Source organism: Leucopleurus acutus (assembly GCF_964270905.1).
Source record: "Leucopleurus acutus genome assembly, chromosome: 2".
NCBI classification, from domain to species: Eukaryota; Metazoa; Chordata; class Mammalia; order Artiodactyla; family Delphinidae; genus Leucopleurus; species Leucopleurus acutus.
This window is the reverse complement of record NC_139143.1, coordinates 23,643,440-23,664,643: the sequence shown is the minus strand read 5'-3', so window position 1 is coordinate 23,664,643 and position 21,204 is coordinate 23,643,440. Positions and strand designations below refer to the sequence as shown.

Genomic DNA, 21,204 nt, shown 5'->3' with positions numbered 1-21,204 from the left:
TAGATCATTTTATAATAATAAATATTTTAATTTATCATAATTTATAAAAGAGACCTTTGTTGTTTGTCTGTTGAAAGAAAATGAAGGAGCAGGAAAGAAACATTACTGCTAGATGCTTAATTTCAGCAAATGGATTTGGCATGTCTCTTCCCGTCAATTCAGGGGAAGATGTGCTGTTGTTATGGGATTTATTTTTTAAAAGAAAAAGACTGATAACACACTATTTTCATATTTTTTGTTTATTTGCACAACTCTTGAACCAGATTACTGGTTAAAATCCAACAGTTACACAATTTTTAAAGTAAAAAGATTTTATAAGGAAAACAAATGTAATAGCCAGTGCTAGGAAGAAGAGAAAAAGGTTTGTATTTGGTTGTGGGCTTTTTTGGTTTTTGGTTTTTTAAGGAAAACCCTGCCTAAGATGTTAATCTTGTAAAAAGTGTGTATTTGGAATTTTCTCTGTTTTAATATAGAATATTATAAAGTCAAAATAAAATGAATTGTTTTCAGATTTGGAGTTTAAGATATAGCTGTAGAAGTGGCTTTGATTCTTTTAGATGTCTCATAAAATGAGACTTTTTATATGTTAATGTATAATAAAACTGAAACAAGATTATTTTCCATTTGAAATTTTTGTATAGTTTAAAAATGCTTCCATATTCTTTGTTGGTATTGTGCCACTGCAGAACTTTAGTGCAGAGTTTATATTTAGCTAAACTGTTATGTTAATTAAGAAATGCATAAATCTTTTATTCTTAATATTTGTAATTCTAAATAAATTGATCTATGAAAATTAATATGATCTACATTTTCATTTAATTAATACAAGTTGATAAGTATTCCATTTAAAAAGTTTTTAAAAATTATCATTTCCACTAAATTATATTTTTAGGAAAAACGGTACCGATTAATTACCAAGTCATTTTGAATTAAAATATCATTAGGGTTGTTTTTCCCATCACTGTGGAAAACACTAAGCAAGTAAGTTACTTGGCTTACTATATAGACCTAGAGAAGGGTTTATTTTTATTTTTTTGCGGTACACGGGCCTCTCACCGTTGTGGCCTCTCCCGTTGCGGAGCACAGGCTCCGGACGCACAGGCTCAGCGGCCATGGCTTACGGGCCCAGCCGCTCTGCGGCACGTGGGATCTTCCCGGACCGGGGCACGAACCCGTGTCCCCTGCATCGGCAGGCAGACTCTCAGCCACTGCGCCACCAGGGAAGCCCAAGGGTTTATTTTTTAATATATTCTGCCTAGACTTAGGTAAGCATTTTTTACATTTCTTAAGGCTAACTGGTCACACTTAAATTATACCTCGTCATTGTAAAGCAATTATACTCCAATAAAGACGTTAAAAAAATAATAAAATAAAATAAATTATACATGGTTTTGCACATATTTAATTAAGCATTGTCCGTGTCTTTCAGTGCCATCATGTGTTGATGGCAAGAACTGTGCCTAAGAATATATTTGAATTTTATTTTTGTGTAAGGAAGAAGAAATCTATATAATTCAAAGTAGTCATTTGGGGTCAGCTGTACATTCATTTAAATGATGCTGCCACTGCCTAACACATTTTTGGAGCTCCAAAGAAAACTATCAAAGCCAGATTGAGCGAGCAAGCAAGCACATCAGGTGTTAGCGCAGATTTGGTTCTGAATTACTGTTAGTTCCAAAAACCAGATTCACTTGCTACCGTTGAGAATCTACAAAACAACTTGCCAATTAAAATTTTTTTCCCTTGAATTCATGCACTTCTCTCCATCTACACTATCACCAGTACTCTTAGCCCAGCTGCCATCATCACTAGCCTGGAACACAGCAGTCATTTCGGGACTTATCTCCCAGTATCCACTCAGCTCTCCTCAGATGCAGCCAGAGCGATACTCTTAGAACACAGGACTGGTCACGTTATCCCCATCTGAAGTCTTACGGCTCTCGGGACAATTTCAGAACTCTCTTACAAGACCTACACAGCCAGGCATGATCTAGCCTCCCCTACAATTTCTCCATCCTGCTCCTTACTCCACAGGGCCTTTGCACACTCAGTGACCTCTGTGTTCCCTCTTCTTTTACCTTGGTAACTCCTGATCATCTTACAGATCTTACCTTCAGCATCACTTTCTTAGGGAAGCTTTATTTGACCACAACACATCATCTACAGGTCTTCTTGTACCCTTCCTTCCAGCACTTTGTCACATTTGCAATTTTATATTTCTTCTTTTGTCTCCATACTAGCCTCTTTGGTCCATGAGCGCAGGGACTGTTGCTGGTTTTGCTTACCATTTTATTTCCAGGCCCTGATAAAGTACCTTTTGTAGGCACCAAATATTTGTGGAACAAATGAACAAATAAGAGTCTCAAAAGAGCTCTAAGCAACATTAGTGTCACTGGAGTAAAAGTATCATTCTCCATGATGATTGCTTTGAAAGATGAGACACTACTCGCTTGGGTGTACAAATTCTGCTTAAGGAGTTGCCTTTAAACCTGTCACGTTATCATTAGTCCTAACTAAAAAGGCCAGGCCAATACAGCAGGCATTATATGGTGGTGAATAAAATGGTGGACTGAGTTAGTCCTAGATTTGTGTCCAGGCCGTCATTTATTAGCTGTGTGATTTGTCAACCACTACTTAAAATTCGTAGTCTTTAAAACAATAATAGTCCCTACCTTATATGGCAGTTGTGAGGAATAAACATATAGTGCCTATAATAGATACATTTAGCAGTTAGGGTCTCCTAAGAGCTTGAGAGGGGTACAAATCACTGTTCTTAGAGGATCCCACATTAAAAATTGTGGCAATATTTAAATATTTGTAGATTTTCTAAACTCTTCACTGGGGAAAGCAGAACATAACACAATGTAAATGCAATGATAAAGTTAATAAGCTAATTACCAAGTTTCCTTTAAATGTGATCCTTAGTGGACTGCAAGTTTTGTTTTTTTTTAAGTCATTTGCTTATCTTTATTTGAGAACATCCAGGAAAAGTAAGAACGGAAAGAAAATAAAGACCGCATGTTTTAAGTTTTTCATGTAAAACGTGTTGAAATTGTCTTTCTAGCTTTTTAAAGTTTATATTTAGTATTTATAATTAAAGTGATTCAAAATTCAGGAATGTTTATGCCAGTGATTTAAGTAATCATTTATGATGAAATAAAAATATCCTGACACACGAATGTTTAAGTGAAATAAAGTAGTGTAAATGTTTTTTTATAATGGTTTCTTTCCCTAACAACAAAAAAAACAAAAATCTTCACATTGCCTATAGATAAGAAAGAAGTGGTTTGTACTTCACTAACTTTAGTAGGAGTGTTTCTATTACTTTTTTTTTCTATTACTTTTTAAAATAAAGCAATTAGTTGCTGATGTAACTGAAAAGTTAATCTGGTGCTGGGACGGTTTGACAGACAGACAAATGAGACTTGCCCCCCACCTCACACCATATTCAGAAGTCAAGTCCAGGTGGACTGAAAGCCTAAACGGGAAAGGCCACTGTAGGACGACAACCCAGGAAAATACCTTTATAATCCAGGAGCAGGAAAGACGTCTTCAACTGGATGCACAACGTGCTAACAATAAAGGAAAAGTCTGATACACAGTTGACCCTTGAACATGGTGTGGGGAGGGCGTTTAGGGGCCAACCCTCCCTGCCATGGGAAATCCCTGTGTAACTTCACAGTCATCCCTCCTATATGTAGTTCCTCCTTGTCTGTGGTTCCACATCTTCAGATTCAGCCATCCAGAGATGGTGCAGTACTGTAGTATTTTCTGGTGCAAGTGGGGAAACAGACATGGACAGGAGGCGACGCGTACCCACTTAGCTGCAGACCCAAGCTTTGGGGAGGACGGGGCCCCTGCCCTGCGCTTCCCCCAGCGGGCGTCTCTCCCCAGCAGGGGACTGTAAGTTAATTATTGTATGTCTCTCAGTTGTGAATGTATTTATGTCGTCTCATTTGGCCTTGTCACAAGTCTAAATGCAAAGGAAGGGCTCTGTGATTGTGAGACTTCCTGGCCACCCCGGGGGCAGGCCCCGAGCACGATGTTTGGCACATAACAAGCACTGAAAATGGTAAGAGCTAATGTTTATCATTTCATTTTTGGTTTCAGACAGCTTCTAAGGGTTCAGAAGGCAAGTCTGCTACTAAGCCTGAACTATGTCCTGGTTGCTTTTTTTTTTTTTTTTTTTTTTTTTTTGCGGTACGTGGGCCTCTGTTGTGGCCTCTCCCGTTGTGGAGCACAGGCTCCGGACACACAGGCTCAGCGGTCATGGCTCACGGGCCCAGCCGCTCCGTGGCATGTGGGATCTTCCCGGACCAGGGCACGAACCCGTGTCCCCCGCATCGGCAGGCGGACTCTCAACCACTGCGCCACCAGGGAAGCCCATGTCCTGGTTGCTTTTAATAGTGGATTTGCTACTCTGAAAAGTGCAAGCCATTTAACACCTCTATGAAAATCAGGGTAACTGGCATGTATGATCGCTGAGACATTCAGCATAGCTCTGACTCTTCTAGGAATCATCAAGACCTGAGTCCTGGGGAATTCCCTGGCAGTCCGGTGGTTAGGACTCCACACTTTCACTGCCAAGGGCCCGGGTTCAATCCCTGTTCGGGGAACTAAGATCCTGCAAGTCGCGTGGCATAGCCAAAAGAAAAAAAAATTCCATTACAAAAAAAAAAAACAAACCTGAGTCCTGGCCCCAGCCATGGCTTCTCATGAGCTGCCTCCAAAGCACAGTTTACAGAGAAACCTCACCTATGATTACCTCATATACAAACAGTTTCCTTTTGTCCTTAGGAGTTTGAAAACCCTCAAAACCTCGAAGCAATAATTTATCCTGGGCTAACTTAGTAATTTACATACATTCTTATCATATAAATTGGGAAAGAGAAATCTCCTGAAACCAGAAGACTCATGTTACTAAACTTTGAACAAGCTGGATAGACTTTTAACCAAGTTAAATTCCTCAGCACGGTGGCCTGCTGATACCATGATTACTGGCTTTATAAACTACATTTGCAGAAACTTTTCTTTTAGAGATGTTTCTCATGACCACAAAATATGTACTGAGCAGTTATGGAGTGAAGCGCTGTACTAAGTGCTATCTAAAGGACAGAACTCATTTAAATAGAATTACAATGAAACATTTGTGGAAAACATTTAATAATAATAAACTGAAGTTGCACAGAAGTACAATAACAAGTGCTAAGGGTAATGCTGCAGTGATTGAAGTAACAGGTACAAAATGAGGATTAGAAAAAGTTACAGCCTTCAGAAGGAGGGAGGTCTAGAGTGTTTTGAAAGAGGTTATTCATTTGGTTCTAAAACTGAAAGGAGTGGCTTTGAGACAGAGGCATATATATATCGTGGATGGGTGACCCTAAGAACATGCGCATAATGGTCCTGTAGGCTATCAATGTCCGTTATCCGGAAGGGTAACCAAAACGTTTTTATAATTTGGTAGCAGTTGGAGGCTACTACAGATTTCTAGAGAGTAGTTTTTTAAAAGCTGAGAAACTTGAGGCAGGGGGCTCTTGCAGAATCACCGGAGCTACGAATGAGCATAAAGATGTCAGGCCAAATTTAAAAAGTAGTAAATCTTGATGATAGGATGAGGATTGAAGGAGCTGGGTTAACATGAGTCTAAGGGTATAAGCCTTGGAGGAGCCATATGAAGACAGCAGCTGTTAAGCACAAGGGGAAACTGAGTCGAACCAAGGAGTTCTTGTGAAGATAGTTCTGAAAAACTAGTTCAAAAAAATACAACAGGACTGGTAGGACAGAGCAGGTATGCAGACCAAAATGAAAGTGCAGATTTGGAGATGCACTGGTAAAAAATGCCAGAACTCCTAGGGGGTGTGTACTATAAAGAAAGAACAGGCCATGGGCAAAAGTTCACGGGCAAAAGGGGAAGAAGCTTCACAGGTGAGAGATGACCCAAAACCATTACCAAGGTTAACATGGATGAGTCCTTAACATGGAAGCCAGAAAGGATGGTATTCTGATGTGTGTCTCCCTGGCTGTCAGTCATGGTTCCTCTGAACTTATCCTGAATTCTCCCAGACTCCTCAAGAGTTACCAAAGGCAGAAAAGACGTGTTCCTCCCATGAGTCCAGCTTTGAACCAATGTCTTCAGAGAGAGGAGAATAGGTTTCAAAATTCTGAGCTTGGGAGCTAGGGTTGGAGATGTCTCCTCCAACCTTGTTGGGATCCGGCAGGCAGTTCACATCTACCTCCAGAGGCAGCTGGGGCTTCAAATATTCTGCTTCAGTTTCACAAGCAGAGTGATGGAGGAAGAGCTCTGGCCTGGCTGAAGGCTGAAAGGATTTCCCGCTCTGACGACGCGACTTGGCGCGCCTGTTCTGGAACCACACCTGGAAGGGGGGAGAGAGAAACTGCTTTTGCTTGGAGTCCTCATGCTATTATTACACCTCCATAGTTCACTATAAATTCCAGTTTAACATGCCCTGGCTCCCTGCTCCCGAACCTTATGGTTTTCACAGAACACTTCACAAATCAGAGCACCTAGCTTTCTCGGCCTCACCATTCCCAGATGCAGAATTGGAATAATACCTAGTTCTAGCTATACTTTATATAGGGACATCTGCAATGAAAAACGAGGCCACAGAAATAGCAGCACTTAAGAATTTTGGGAAAAAATGCTACTATGCTTAAAGATGATAGCCCTTAAAAGAATTTGGAAAATTAGGGGTTTTTTTGTTTTTTTTCTTTAGCGGTACGCGGGCCTCTCACTGTTGTGGCCTCTCCCGTTGCGGAGCACAGGCCCGGACGCGCAGGCTCAGCGGCCATGGCTCAGGGGCCCAGCCACTCCGCAGCATGTGGGATCTTCCCAGACCGGGGCACGAACCCGTGTCCTCTGCATCGGCAGGCAGACTCTCAACCACTGCGCCACCAGGGAAGCCCCAGAATATTAGGTTTTGAATGTGTACTCCCTTGTCAAATTATTTAAGGAGGCATTTTGCTCAGTGGACTTCATTCACTTACATGAATAAATTTTTCAGCTCACTATTTCCCCACAAATACCGAGGAACCTGTCTTTATTACTTTAGGCAACAAACGCACCTGGCGCTAGATTTTTCAAACTCTGACGAGAAGCTCCACATGCTTCAGGCTTTACCCCAAGACGTTACATCCTTTGCAACCCACATTGCAGACCGAATACCTGCCAAGAAAGTGGCCTAGGGGCCCAGGGGGCAACTTGGTGAGCCAGCAGGAGGAAACACCAACTGTGCCTCATCTGTCCCTTCTTCCTGGATAAGGAAAAAGTGTGAAAATACTTCCTATTACCTTCCTGCTGAGGATTTACTTTCTGACCATTTCAAAGAGACCAGCTAGCCTCCTCGGAGGGGCCCTTATTATCCTCAGCAATGAGAGGCAGAAGTCATTGAGCGTGCAGCTGAATTATTTCATTTAAGCCTCACAATCACCGTAGGCAAGTACTGGTTTTACAGCCTAGGACACCGAGGCTGTGTCGGTGTCTTGCCCAACGTCAAGCAAGTGGCACCGGCGAACGTGCCGTCCCGCCGCGGCCGCTCACCTGGATCCTGGACTCCGGGAGCAAAGTGAGCGCGGCCAGGCGCTCACGCAGGTGGATGTCGGGGTACATGGTCCGGCGGAAGACGAGCTCCAGCAGCTGCAGCTGCTCGGGTCTGAACGACGTGCGCTTTCGGCGCTGCGACGCCGACGGGACGGCCGCGCCTTTAGGGGGCGCAGGCGGGCCCAGGGCGGCGGAGGGCGGCGCCGCGGGCCCGGGACCCCTACCGAGAAAGCCGGCGAAGGCCACCTGGGCGCCGCGCTCCGGATCGGGGCCCGAGGGACGCGCGGGGAGCAGAGCAGCCGCGGGGTTCGGGGGCGGCAGGAATGCCCCGCCGGGGTGGGCGGGCCGGTAGGCGGGGGGCGCGGCGATCTCCCCGAACTGGAGCTGGCTGGGCTCAGCTGCGGCCATCGCTGCCGGACCCCAGTGCGCCGCCGGGAGGGGCACGGCCTCTAGTTATACCGGCCCCGGGGCTGAGGGAGGGGGCCCAGTGTCGCGGCGCGATCAAAGGGGTGGACGCGGGGAGGCCCGTGTCCCTTCGGGGTGCGAGCCCGCCCCCCGCCCCGCCAGACGCCGGTGGGGAATAATCGCTTCCGCTGCCCGTGGGATGGAGGGAGGAAGGCGTGAACTTGGGCCTGGGCCCCCTCCGACCCCTCCCCCGTTCATCCGCCCCGCCAGCCCCGCCACCGCCACCGCAATCCACATCCCCCAGAGCAGGTCTGCCCCGGGAGCGCGGCGGCCAGGGGCCCCTCGAGTGCGTGGGCGGAGTGCGGGCGGAACCGCCCTCCTCTGGGGTCAGGTCACCCGCTCAGGGCGGCGAGGGCCGGGGGCCTCCTCCCTCTCGCATGGCCAGGTCAGTGAGCCTTTGCCCGCTGCCCCGTCTGTCGTCAGCAAAGTATTTATTTACCCCCCCCTGCTATGTGCTAGACCCTGTACCAGGCTGGTCAAACAGCCCAGCCCCTGTCCTCCGCAAGCCTCCCTAACAAATCCTGAATCAGAAGAAGGGGGTGCAGATAAAGAGACCTTAAAGAGAGGCAGTAAACTCACCTTGGGGGGGAGGAGACCTTTTGTCTGGAATGTCCCTGTAGGCCTAGGAATAAGGGTACCCTAGGCACAGCAGGGTTGAGAATGTGCCTTTCTAGACTCATTTATTGACTCCTGATCTGGCCTTTCTGCAGATAGCCAACAATGCTCAAGACGCGTCTGAGCTGGAAGGGAGGAGATGAAAGGGGCACCACCAGGTTTCCACTCTCTCTTGCCTCTGCCCTTTGGTCCTCATTTAAGATTCCCGTTTACCCAGATTGGTACTGTGGTTACGGTTTATGTATCTGCTTCCCCTCCTAGATTGTAAAGACTTAACAGGAACCACTTTTCTCGTTCAGGTCTCGAGTGTCTGCTTTGTACATCTACTATGCATGAGGCGCTATGCATAAGGCACCAATTAACATCTGTTGAATTGGATGCCACTGAATTCACTTTATAGAAACTCACGGTCCAGTATGGGAACTGCTCCACCAGAGTGCACGTCCTCAGGAGAGGAACCCAAAGGCCTGGGTCTTCTTGCTCCCAGAACCTGAGCCCTGATTTCACCAGGACCATTTACTGTCACTGACTCAGAGAGGGCTCTGAGTTGAGAGGGTCTCTTAGGCTACAGTCCCCACCTGTCTCTATCCATTCTAGAATGCTACAAGACAGCCTCAGGAAGACCTTGGATACTTTCGTCCTGGATGGACTTTCCAGGTGTCAAAGCAAAAAGGATTCTTGGGGCAGCTGCAAAGAGGAGCCCTGTGCTTGATTCTCTCCCTGTGGGGAGAGGGGATAGGGTCGGGGACCGTGTCCCAGAGCCCTTGCACAGCCCCCGAGGCTCTTGTAGGCAGTCTGACCATTCTCACATCTGCACCCACCCCTTACCCCGTCTTTCTCTTTCTCCCTTCTCCTCCCTTCCTCCCTTATTCCTTAGCCAGGTCATTGGGGTTTTTAGGCAGAGGATGTATGGGATGGGAGGTCAGACCCTCTTATTTTACTATGCTCCTTCATTAATTCAAAAAACATTTTTATAGTGTCACTGTACTAGGCTGTGCTTTACTTATGTACCTAGGAAGTAGGTATTCCTATCCCAGTTTTACAGATCAAGAAACACTCCACAATCTAGACGAGGCCCAAATGACTCCAAAGGCACTGTGCCGAGCTGGTCTCCAGACATGACCCCCGGGGGCCCTGCTGAGCTCCCCTGCCAGCCTCAGAGGAGGGTGAAGCCCCCTGGCCCTCTCCAGTCTCGGGGTTGTTCTCTTCCAGGCACATTGGGCCCATTGGGTTCCCAGTCATAGGTAGAGGTGATGGAGCCAGATCCACGCAGACCCCGAGTTCCACTGCTGTCGCTCTGAGATCAGGAGGCCAACCACGCAAGGAAAGCAGAGGTTTGCCGGCTGCTGGCTGCTGGCTGAGGTTTAAGAGCCAGATGGCCCAGCAACCCAGAAACTCTGCCCAGGGGTCAAGAGTCATCAGCATTCTCCGGTCTGTGTGGAAATACCCCCCCCCCCAAGTCCTTTGTCCAAGCCTCTTTCCTCTGCTGCTATCTGCTCACTTGTGAGGGGCCCCCCAAACCGGCCTGTTTTGCAGTTTTGCCAGGAAAATGGACCTGCAGACACGAATGGAGTGCCTGGTGACGATTTGATGAAGGAATCTAAACACGTAAGACAGTCTTTTCTCTGTCTTTTAAACTGGTGGTAAGAAATTGCAGTGCTCAATTTGCAACTTGATAATCCTCCAAACTGACTAAATGAGCATTATCTCCTGATGACTTTTCCTGAGAGTCTGTGTGGAATTATAATCCTCTATGTTGAAATAAGATTTCATCCTTTCCCTTTCTCTCCTCCTTTCACTCTAAAATGAAGTTTTAATGGTGTGTGCTTGCATATACCTAAAAAAATAACCTCGCTGAGGAGACAGTAGAAACCCAGGGTTGGAATTTGGAGTGAAGTGTTACAGCTGGAGACTTTGTTTTATACCCTTCAGTGTGCTTTATTATTTTTTAATTATGTGCCTGTATTATTGTTATAAGTTCATTTTTAAAACCTAGTTTCTTGATGACTGAATGCAATGTGGTATTCTGAGTTGGATCCTTGGAAAAGGAAAAAGAACATTCGTGGAAAAACTGGTAAAATCTGAATTTAAAAAAAAAAACTAATTTTTTAAAACTGAAGCAAAGAATGCAATGTAATGTATCTGAAAAGAGGTGTTACTGCACAGTAGGAACAGTGTTCCTAGTTCTCTTGGGCTTTTCATTGACTAAGGTGAGCAATCTGTAAGCCTCTACAGGGTCTCTAGGGAGTACATTCACGCTAAAGTTATTTTCTGCTTCTCTTTTGCTTGACAAACACCTAAAAAATCATAAGTGGTTTTCACTAAATCCAAGTTCTAGATTCCTTACTCATCTACCCTGCTGCGAATGCACAACGAACATTTTTTCATTCTTCTATACCTGTTTCTCCAAATGCAAAATGGAAAGAGCCCGATCCTTGTCAATATCTTAAAAAATAATTATTGTGAGTTCTTTCCCCAAATAGATAATCTGTGAAATTTAAGTACCTTTTACATAAGCTCTGTAAAGTACTTTCTTCTACCAAAGCAAGTCAGTTTACCAGCTACAGAATAGCAAAGCAAAGTTCAGGGTTAGCGGAAGACAAGGATCACTGAGGTCAGGGGTCTGATTCCCCCTCATAACACGTGGGCTCTGCTCCTCACCACTTGATTTGCTGAGCGCTTTTGTCCATTACTTATATTTGGTCTGTCAGTAACGCCTATTGAAATAGACACAAAGGAAGGGCAAGGTGAAATAGAAGACAGTTTTCAGAGATGCTTCCTGTATAATGGGGGGAGAGCTGGTAAATACAAGTAAAAACGCAGGAGAAAAACGACACATAAAGAAAACATTATTCTCTGGAGCCAAGACTGGCTCTGTAACAGCCCAGGCTGGGGAGGATGGAGCCATCTGGGGTCACCATCCTGTTCTGCTTCCTCCACATTTCCCACCACGGTTCCTGTCACTGACTCCCCCAGACATCACAGAGGCCTGCCTTTCCTCTCCAAGTGCTAAGTACTCTCTTCCCCTCTGGGCTGCCCTAAGGCCTGGCCCTGGAGCCCTGGGTGTTTATTAAAGGGAGAGCCAGGAAAAGGCAACCGAGGGGAGTCGACGGCTCTGCTTTCACCTTGAGATCCGAGAGCTGTTTGCCCCTTTGATCCTGGCCTCGCTTTGATTTCATCTCCTCTTCTGCCCAGGCCTCTTCAGTTTCTGAAGTTTATTTCAGAACCAGTGGTTACAAGAGATTGAGAGACAACACCCCCAAAAGGTATTAATGTGCCAGGAAAGTGATAAAATGTTAAGAAGCTTTTTTTGTTGTTTAGTCAGCGTCGTATAAATTCAAATAACAAACACGAAACAGATTTTGAACCCAGCGTGTTGAGTTTTTTAAAAGGATGATTCCTTTTCTTCTTTCAGTGATTTTTACCCAAAAGCCTCTGAGCAGGAAAGACTCTTCTGTATGTCTTTCACGACCCCGATTCACATAGCTATGCAATAAAGTTAAAAGAACATTTCAACCTCAGAGAAAGGAAACCATAAATGTTCCAAGTTTATGTCTACACACTTGAAAAGAAAAACTGAAACCACTAGCAGAGTATTTGGTCCTCACACCTGGCATTTGTCTGACATTTCTTTCTGCAATGTACCTACTGGGCACTTTAAATGGGGCTGGTGCCCCCAAGGAACTGAATTTTAAATTTTATTTCAGTTTAATTGATTTAAATTTAAGTAGCCACATATGGCTAGTAGCTATCATATTTAACAGCTAAGCTCTATATCATATTTAACAGCTAAGCTCTCTATCATCATCCAGCAAATCACTCTTCTTTGATAATTTCTTTTTTCATCTGAAAATGTTTTATTTGGTAAGTGCTAGATTTTGTAGCTTAAGTTTTGAAATCGTTCGTATTTTCATTGTCCGCAGTCTGTTTGCCTATACTCCTCTTTGTTTTGATTTTATTTTTAATTGAAGATATAGTTGATTTGATATTTTTTATTGGAGTATAGTTGATTTACATTGTGGTAGTTTCAGGTGTACAGCAAAGTGATTCAGTTTTATATATATAAATATATGTATATATCAGTATTCTTTTTCAGATTCTTTTCCCTGATAGGTTATTACAAAATATCGAGTATAGTTACAAGGACCTTGTTGGTTAACTATGTTATATATATTAGTGCATATATGTTCATCTCAAACTCCTAATTTATCCCTCCTCCCTCTTTCCCCTTTGGTAACCATAAGTTTGTTTTCTGTGTCTGTGGGTCTATTTCTGTTTTGTAAATAAGTTCATTTATATCATTTTTTTAGATTCTACATAGAAGCAACATCATATGATATTTGTCTTTCTCTGTCTGACTTACTTCACTTAGTATGATAATCTCTAGATCCATGATAATTTTTTTTTTTTTTTTTTTTTTTTTTGGCCACACTGCACAGCTTGCGGGATCTCAGTTCCCCGACCAGGGATTGAACCTGGGCCACGGAAGTGAGAGCCTGGAATCCTAACCACTAGGCCACCAAGGAACTCCCCCATGATAATTTTTTATATGTAGATACAAAGAGATATTCAGTTGATACAAAATCATACACTAGATTTGAATTCTAGAATCTCATTTTTATTGTTTAAACAGAACTCTGGATCATCCAAATGATTACCTCATTTTCCTACTGGACAGTCTCCTATAGATTGGCTGAGCAGTGTGTGAGGTACTCCTGTAGCATTCATGAATGGTGTTTCTCCAAAGTGATGATATGAGAACACTGCTTATGATACCATGAGTATCTTCAACATGGTCAGTTGACTAAACTCCATTTCATTTTGATCATTCTGTTCTCTTCTAAGCGGGTAATGAAACTTAGCTTCAGAATTCCCTGACTCTCTGTGGGGTGTGGCATGGTATTGAATTAGCGCGTATCATGTGTCTTGCACAAAGTTAAACTGAACCAGGAAAAAGTAAAGAGAGAGGTATCAGGAGAACGCAGAATCTGCCAATACCTGTCTTTTCTGCCCCCAAATAATTTATTACATGTTAGCAGATACCCAAAGTAACCTAAGATCAATTCCGGACTCTGTGTCCCACCCAGCATGTACTGGGTCTGTATTTCCAATATATTGTCATTTACTGGATACATTATAAGCCTATAATAGATGAGAAAATCTGTGCAAGTAAAATACCACCTAAAATTAGTCCAATCAAGCACAGATTCTTGGTGGATATAGGATATAATAAGGCACCTTCAAATGGATTCCCATCCATTTTAGTGTGCACCAGGAAGGGTTGTTTTAAATAAACAGATCCACTCTCTCCAGCAATTGGGCATTTACCTTTTCACAGCCCGGCCCTCGGACTCCTTTGGACGGAACGGTAAGTAACCTTGACCTCCTCTTCTTTCAGACAGTGCTCATGTGCTCCAGGCACCGAGCTGCAGTAGCATGAGGAGAATCTCCTTACTGCTGGGCCTTCTGCTTTGCAGCCTGGCTTCTTGGGCTAGTGGCCATTCTGCATGAATGAAGCCCACCCCACGCAGCTGACCCACCACTCCGAGACCCCAGGCATTGACCCAGACTCAGCCCACCCCCTTGTATTGCCCCAAATATGCTCCTGCCTTGGGTTTATCACTTGTACATAGCGCCAAAGGGGGCCCTGCTTTTAATTTGGGTTGCTTATTCTGGGATTATTTAAACTCATTAGCACTGAGGCTTTGGTCTCTACATACCATTTCCTATTAAAAGGGGAAAAATGCTTCATTGGGAAATGGCTCCTTCTAGGCCTGAGACAGCAAATGTATGAGTCTAAAATATTTAGTCATATCTGAAAATGACAAAACTGTTAAGCACTACGGAGGGAGCCCTCCCAAGAAACCATCTGAATAGGCTCCTACTGACCAAACATTGGGACAGTTTGAGCATCAATAAGAATCCTGAAAGTGGACTTCCCTGGTGGCGCAGTGGTTAAGAATCCGCCTGCCAATGCAGCCATCGTCACGGCTGCTAACTCTACGTCCTTGTAGAAATGCACATCGCCACCTATGAATCATTCTTGCCAAAATTTAGAACCAGAATTTCATTCAGCCGTTAGAGCTGCTCCCTACCAGTTCAAAAGAAGTACAGGAGCAGGTCCCTCACCACCCACAGGGACACACTCTACAAAACCCGGAGTGTGGAAACCTCTGCAGGACAAACCAGCAGCTGCTTCCGCAGATAAAGTGCAGAGAGAGAGAAAACCTGAAGACCAAAAGAAACCAAAGAGACATATCAACCCAATGCAACATTTGGGGAATGATGCCAGCATGCCGTCTGTAGACATTCATTTCTAAAACAAGGTGGGACGTTTAAACATTAGGAGACGACATTAGGGAATTGCTGTTAATATTTCTTCAGTTATGGTGATTTCGTGTTATATTTTTAAAAGACTCATTGTCTTCTAGAGATACATGGAAATATTGGCAGATGAAATAAGATGTTTGGGCTTTGCTCTCAAAATAATCTATTTTGGGGGTCGGGGGGAGACAGGGGAAATATAGAAGAAACAAGATTGGGTATGAAATGATAACAGTTGAAGTTACGTCATGATCTTTCACCATGCTATTCTCTCTACTTTTGTGAATGCTTGAGATTTTTCCGGAATAAAACGTTTTAAAAAGCAATAGGCAGTATTTTGGAAAGAAACAGAAGATAGATACTGAGGCTGAGGACAGAAATACCACTTTGGAGAGGCAGGGTCTGCTGGCCTGAGGTGGCACTCGCTGTATGAACCCAGGGGAGAGGAGACCAGCCGCAGTCACCCCGTTTGGAGCTGGAAGCAGAGGAAGGGGGCGGTGCCGGAGCTGAGTGTGATCTGTAGCTGGGTCTTCCCTCTGGGGAATCTGCCACAAGCCAGGCTGCACAAAGCACAGCCACCGAGTCAGTGTGTTCATCGCACAACCACAGAAGGCTTGGTCATGCTGCTTTATCAGATAAAGGGAGTACTGGGGGGAGAGGGAGAGGACGCGGGGGAGAGGCAAGGGTGGGCTTGGCAGGGGCAGGAACACTTCCTGGATGAAGGGTGGTCGGGCTGAGCCTTGCAGGCGGGCAGAAAGCCTTTAGGGAGGCTGTGAGAAGGACTTTGGGAGAAGAGGGCATGAGGACAGGTACAAATGCAGGAATAAGCAAGGCCTGTCAGGGAGCCTGGATCCCCAGCACCAGGTATCAGCCTGGGGACAGGGACCCCCCCATGGCCAGGGACTCCAGGGGAAGAGCTAATACGCCAGAAGAGGGGAAATCAAGCCTCTCATTCCACTGCTCTCGAGGCACCTTTTCTTCTCCTGCAAACAGCTCTTCACCTTTTTTCTCCCCCATGGTCCTGGGCAAGTTTCTGGGGACTCTGGGTTGAGTTCTGAGGCATCGCCGGGAATTTTGACTCATCTGTTGTTAAAGTCTTCCCCAGAGGACGAGTTGCTGGAAGTCGTGCCCACCCTGGTGGCAAAGAGCCAGTCGGAGGTCAGCTCAGGACCGTTCCATTGTACGTCTGGGAGGAGACTCCCCAGTTGCAACCACAGCCCTAAAAATGTCCCTGAGTGGGGTTTAAGAAAACAGCCCCCTACAGGCCGGCCCCTCTCCGACCTCGGCCACTGGGGCCGAGAGTGCCTTGGGGGTGTGCGCTGCTGGGGGAGCTCCCCCTTCCTGAGCGCTTGGTCCTGGCCCAAGGTGAAGAGCAGAGGCAGGGGCGAGAGGGGACCTGTCCCGGAGAGGCTGAGCTCGGGACCCCACCCTGGGAACTTTCCAGAGTCGGGAAGACCCGCCTCAGCCTGTTGCCGGTTCTCCACGTTGCCCCCTGGGGGCCTAACGGTGGGCTTACCAGGCCCAGCACGGCCTGGAGCTCCCCGTGTGGAGACTGCGCAGATGTGATCTCACGGAGCCTTTCCTGCCCGAGTCTCCCTGGGGTAAAGGGAGGGGACAGGCCCCGGAGGCCTGAGATGGCTGGAATCAGAGCCAGGCTGACCCAAGCCAGGGCCTGTGCCGTCTGCTCCCCCTCAGGCCATCCGTCCTCGTCTCTCAAACCCCCGTCCTTCTCAGGAGTAACTTGGTTCCACCTTCTGACGTTTATTCCAAGTCCCACCCCACCCCCTGCCAGTCCGGGTTCAGGTCGTCCTTCCCCCGGGTCTGCCCCGGCTGCCACTGTTCCTTGCTTATGTATGTGGGGCTCTTGCTTGTATGTGGGGCTCTCCAGTCAATTCATGTGAGTCCTAGTTTCTGCAGGAGTCAAATGTAAACCACAGAAAAAAGAAAAGACCCAGAAATAAATCTTTCTGAGGTCAGCCATTTATCAACCCTTTTGGGTAGAACCTTTTCTGTGTAGGTACACGTGTATGGGTGTGTGTGTCTATACATATATTTATATAAGTTCACGTATAGTTTTTCTGCAGTCGAATCTTGTTTCCCTGGCCAGACTGTAATTTCTTTGTTTGATATCACTATGCCCCCGTGTGCCTAGCACACTATAAAATCTGTCAGACGCCGGAGAGAAATCACAATCTAAAATCTGTGTGTGTGCCCATCTGTGTGGGAAGTGGCGTTGCATGGGGGAGAGAGACTTTCACACTTTTCCTTACAGGCTTTAACAGTATCTGTATTCGTTGCACAGCGATCATTCTCAAACTCTCGTAATCTTCTGTGTGCGCTGCATTTGGAAAGACGCAGGGTATGTCGAGGATGCCCCGGGGGAAATCCCTGGATTGCTCCAGCTCTGGGAAGACCCCGCTTTCCTGGAGGCAGCGCTACTTTGGAAGCATCTGACGCTGACTGTGGAAGAAGAAGGTGATTTGGCTCACTCCAGGAAGGGCCTGAGTGAGATCTGGTCTGAGCCGGGGCCTCGGCCACAGCTTTTATCTTGAAGCAAAGATGTTTTTCCAAGCCTTTGGGTTAGGAGAGGTCCAGCAACTTGAGCAGCCTGTGCCTCCCAGCGTGTCCAGAGAGGGATGAGGTTGAGTGGAGAGCGTGGCCGAGTGTGCATCTCTTACTTGGGGGTCCACGAGGCACCCTGAGGGCTGAGGGCTGAAGGAGTGGCGTCTGCAGGGGCCTGGATGATGAGGGGCTGGCTGGGCTGTTTGGGGAGCACCCATCTCAGACTCTAAAAGGCCTCTCCCTGTTTTAGCCCCAGCTTTTCCTCGAAGCAAGAGTCTGTTCAGGTATATTGCTGCGCTGCGCCTGAGTGTATTTCACAGCCTGAGCAGACACAGGCAACAGTCCCCACGCACAGCCCCGTCCGGGTGACCCCACGCCCTTTCTTCCCACGCAGTCACTACAGTTCCTGACCTGCGCTAGATGGCCTGGGGTTCTGGCCCACGTAGAAGTGTGGTACGGACACCCAAAAGGAGCCCTGAGCCCAGGACCAGGGCACCTGCTCCCAGCCCTCCTGTCTACATGCTGCCTGGGACGCCTGGGTGATTGTCCGCCTTCCCTGGGAGACTGGCGGAAGCTGGATCTGACTTGTTCTCCACTCGCCCAACACCAGCCTCGTTTCCGGCACACAAGAGGGGCTCGGTGAACATTTCATTATGATAAGCGGGCGGGGGTCAGGGGTTCTCCGTGGCTGGCACACTGCACAAGTTCGGGGTTCCCGCCCGCTCTGGGTCAAGTCTCCAGCCCCAGAAGGGTGCAGCTTCTTGAATTTGTCTTCACTTGAGTCCTCGATCAGTGGTTGGACCTTGGGCGAGGGCTTTAACGTCTCCAGGCTTTGGTTTTCTCCTCTGCAAAATGTGCCGGTGGAGAGCAGAGGTGCTCACCCCCAAAAGGGCTTCTTAAGCTGGCTAGCCCAGGCCAGGTGCAAGTCTCGACTGATGAGGCAATGAGCACTGCAGAACACTGCCGGTGGAGCTGATCCTTACTACATTCCCGGCAGGGCTGCGGGTTAAGTGAGGCAGAGGGACACCGTGCGCTCACTCTGGCTCTGCGCATACGCCCTCCCGCCCTCCGTGGCCCCTCACTGCCGGGTCTATCACGTCTCACTACTGCTTTGCAAAGTCAGTGTTTTCTCAGGTGTGCTCATCTCGGCTCCCATCTGGCCTGCGAGCTCCCGGTGGGTAGGGTCCCCGGTGTCTGCCGAGCTCTGGGGCCAGCTCAGACGTGTCTGGGGTTGTATGAGTCCAGGACCTTGAGCTCCTGAGGGCACAGAGGTAAGGAGTATAGCACCCACCCCAGGTGCTGAGACACAAGAGGACAGGGGAGGCCGTCCATGCAGAAGCAACTGTCTGGTCTGCCGTCTCTTTCTGGAAGACTCAGTGGGGTTTCTTTCGGCCCCTGCAGGTTTCTGTCAACTGATGTATCTCAAGAGGAACTGGAGGGCTCAGGGGGGCAACGGACAGCTTCTCCCAGAGCCTCAGTTTTGGCAGCAGTGAAATGGGGAAAGTGGTACCTGCCTCCTACCTTCTTCCCGGGGGTTCTTTGATAGTTGAAACTTTTCATTTTAAAAGGCTCAGATGAAAGGCACTGATGGGATGAAAGGACCTTGGGGCCATATTAAGTTTCTCCACAGTTTTTGAAGCCTCGGAGGAGGGGCTGGAGGAAGTGGTCAGCGGACAGGGACTTGTGAAGCCACCCAGAGGGTGATGCTGGGTGTGTGGTGTGGGGGGAGAATTAGCATGCCAATCAGCCACACCTAGGGCGTGAGGGCAGCAGGGAGCAGGGCCCTTATCAGGGGCAAAATCTGTCATTTCCCTGAGGAGGGGGGCTTTGGGTTACATGCTGAGGAGACTGGGCCCAAGGGCAAAGCCCAGAGAGGCAAAGCCTTGAGCAAGCTCTTCCCTCTCTGGGCCTCAGTTTCCTGATGTGTAAAAGGAGGAAACTGAGGAGAGATGTGACCCCCCGAACTGGCTGCACACTGTCGTCTCCTGGGGAAATCTTTAAAATCCTGACTCCAGACTGCACCTCAGATGGAATAAATCTGAGGCTGTGTGGTGGGACACTGGCGTCAGAGTTAAAGCTCCCAGGTGATTCCAATGTGCAGCCAGGTTTGAGCACTAGAATAAAGGATTTCTAGAACTCTATGGTTAGCTAATCATAACCCGCCTTCCCACCAAGTGAGGAGTCTATGAGGGACTGAGAGATTCAACCACATATCTGAGTCTTTTGGAACCCCCTCTGTGTGCAGAACCCAATTCCAACCACTTCTCAAATATAAGATTTCTCTAGTACTCTTTCTGGTCAGGTTTTATTCTCTTCCTCAAAATTCTTTTCTAAGACACAAACTTAGAAAACAAACTTACGGGGCTTCCCTGGTGGCGCAGTGGTTGAGAGTCCGCCTGCCGATGCAGGGGACACGGGTTCGTGCCCCGGCCCGGGAAGATCCCACATGCCGCGGAGCGGCTGGGCCCGTGAGCCATGGCCGCTGAGCCTGTGCGTCCGGAGCCTGTGCTCCGCAATGGGAGAGGCCACAACAGTGAGAGGCCCGCGTACCGCAAAAAAAAAAAAAAAAAAAAAAAAAAAAAGTAGGGAAGGAGGATAAGGTGGAGATGACACTCTTAAATAGGACGGTCAGAGAGGCCTGGAACAAACGCTGAAGGTGACGGCTGTGGAGGGAAAAGCTAATGCAAAGGTCCTAGGGTGGCAGTGTGCCTGGTGGGTTGCAGGAACCCCAAGTCCAGTGTGTGAAGCAGGGGAAGCAGTAGGAAAAGAGGTCAGGTAGGTGATGGGCCCAGGGTAGTTAGTAGACACAGAGTAATGACTTTGGCTTTTCTTGGGGGCCCAAGCCCTGGAAGGCTTTGCTCAGAGGAAGGACTTTGTAACCATAGCTGATAGTGAGTTCTTTTCTGTGCTGAGTTCTGCATTCAATGCTTTCTTTCTTTTTTCTTTTTTTTTTTTTCGGTCACGCTGCCACAGCATGCAGTCTTTTTTTTTTTTTTAATAAATTTTATTTATTTATTTATTTTGGCTGCGTTGGGTCTTCATTGCTGTGCGTGGCTTTCTCTAGTTGAGACGAGCAGAGTCTACTCTTTATTGCGGTGCGCGGGCTTCTCATTGCAGTGGCTTCTCTTGTTGCGGAGCATGGGCTCTAGGTGCGCGGGCTTCAGTAGTTGTGGCACACAGTCTCTAGAGCGCAGCCTCAGTAGTTGTGGCGCATGGGCTTAGTGACTCTGTGGCATGTGGGATCTTCCCGGACCAGGGCTCGAACCCGCGTCCCCTGAATTGGCAGGCGGATTCTTAACCACCGCACCACCAGGGAAGTCCCCAGCATGCAGAGTCTTAACCACTGGACTGCCAGGGAAGTCTTAATGCTTTCCACAGTTTATCTCACTTCACTCTCATAGCCGCCCCATGTGGTAAGTACAATCACTGTGACCATTTATTTTATTTAAGGAGTGAAATTCACAGAACACAAAATTAACCATTTCCGAGTGTACAATACAGTGGCATTTAGTACGTATACAGTGTTGTGCAACTATCGCTTCTCGTTCCAAAGGATTTCATCACCCTCAGGGAAGACGCCGTGTCCACTAAGGAGTTACTACTCCTTCTCGCCTCTCCCAGCCTCTGGTAACAACCAAGCTACTTCCTTTCTCTCTGCATTTGCTTATTCTGGATATTTT

General features: G+C 47.1%; 1 protein-coding gene across 1 annotated transcript; it reads right to left on the bottom strand.

Moving 5' to 3' along the window:
- Positions 1 to 6,068: 6,068 nt before the first annotated feature.
- Positions 6,069 to 7,966, bottom strand: MIXL1 (Mix paired-like homeobox; the record flags this gene model as incomplete). Its single annotated transcript, XM_082864764.1, has 2 exons — positions 6,069 to 6,374; positions 7,559 to 7,966. The coding sequence occupies 2 exons, from the start codon at positions 7,964 to 7,966 to the stop codon at positions 6,069 to 6,071; spliced, it is 714 nt and encodes a 237-aa protein (XP_082720890.1).
- Between the last annotated feature and the right edge of the window lie 13,238 nt (positions 7,967 to 21,204).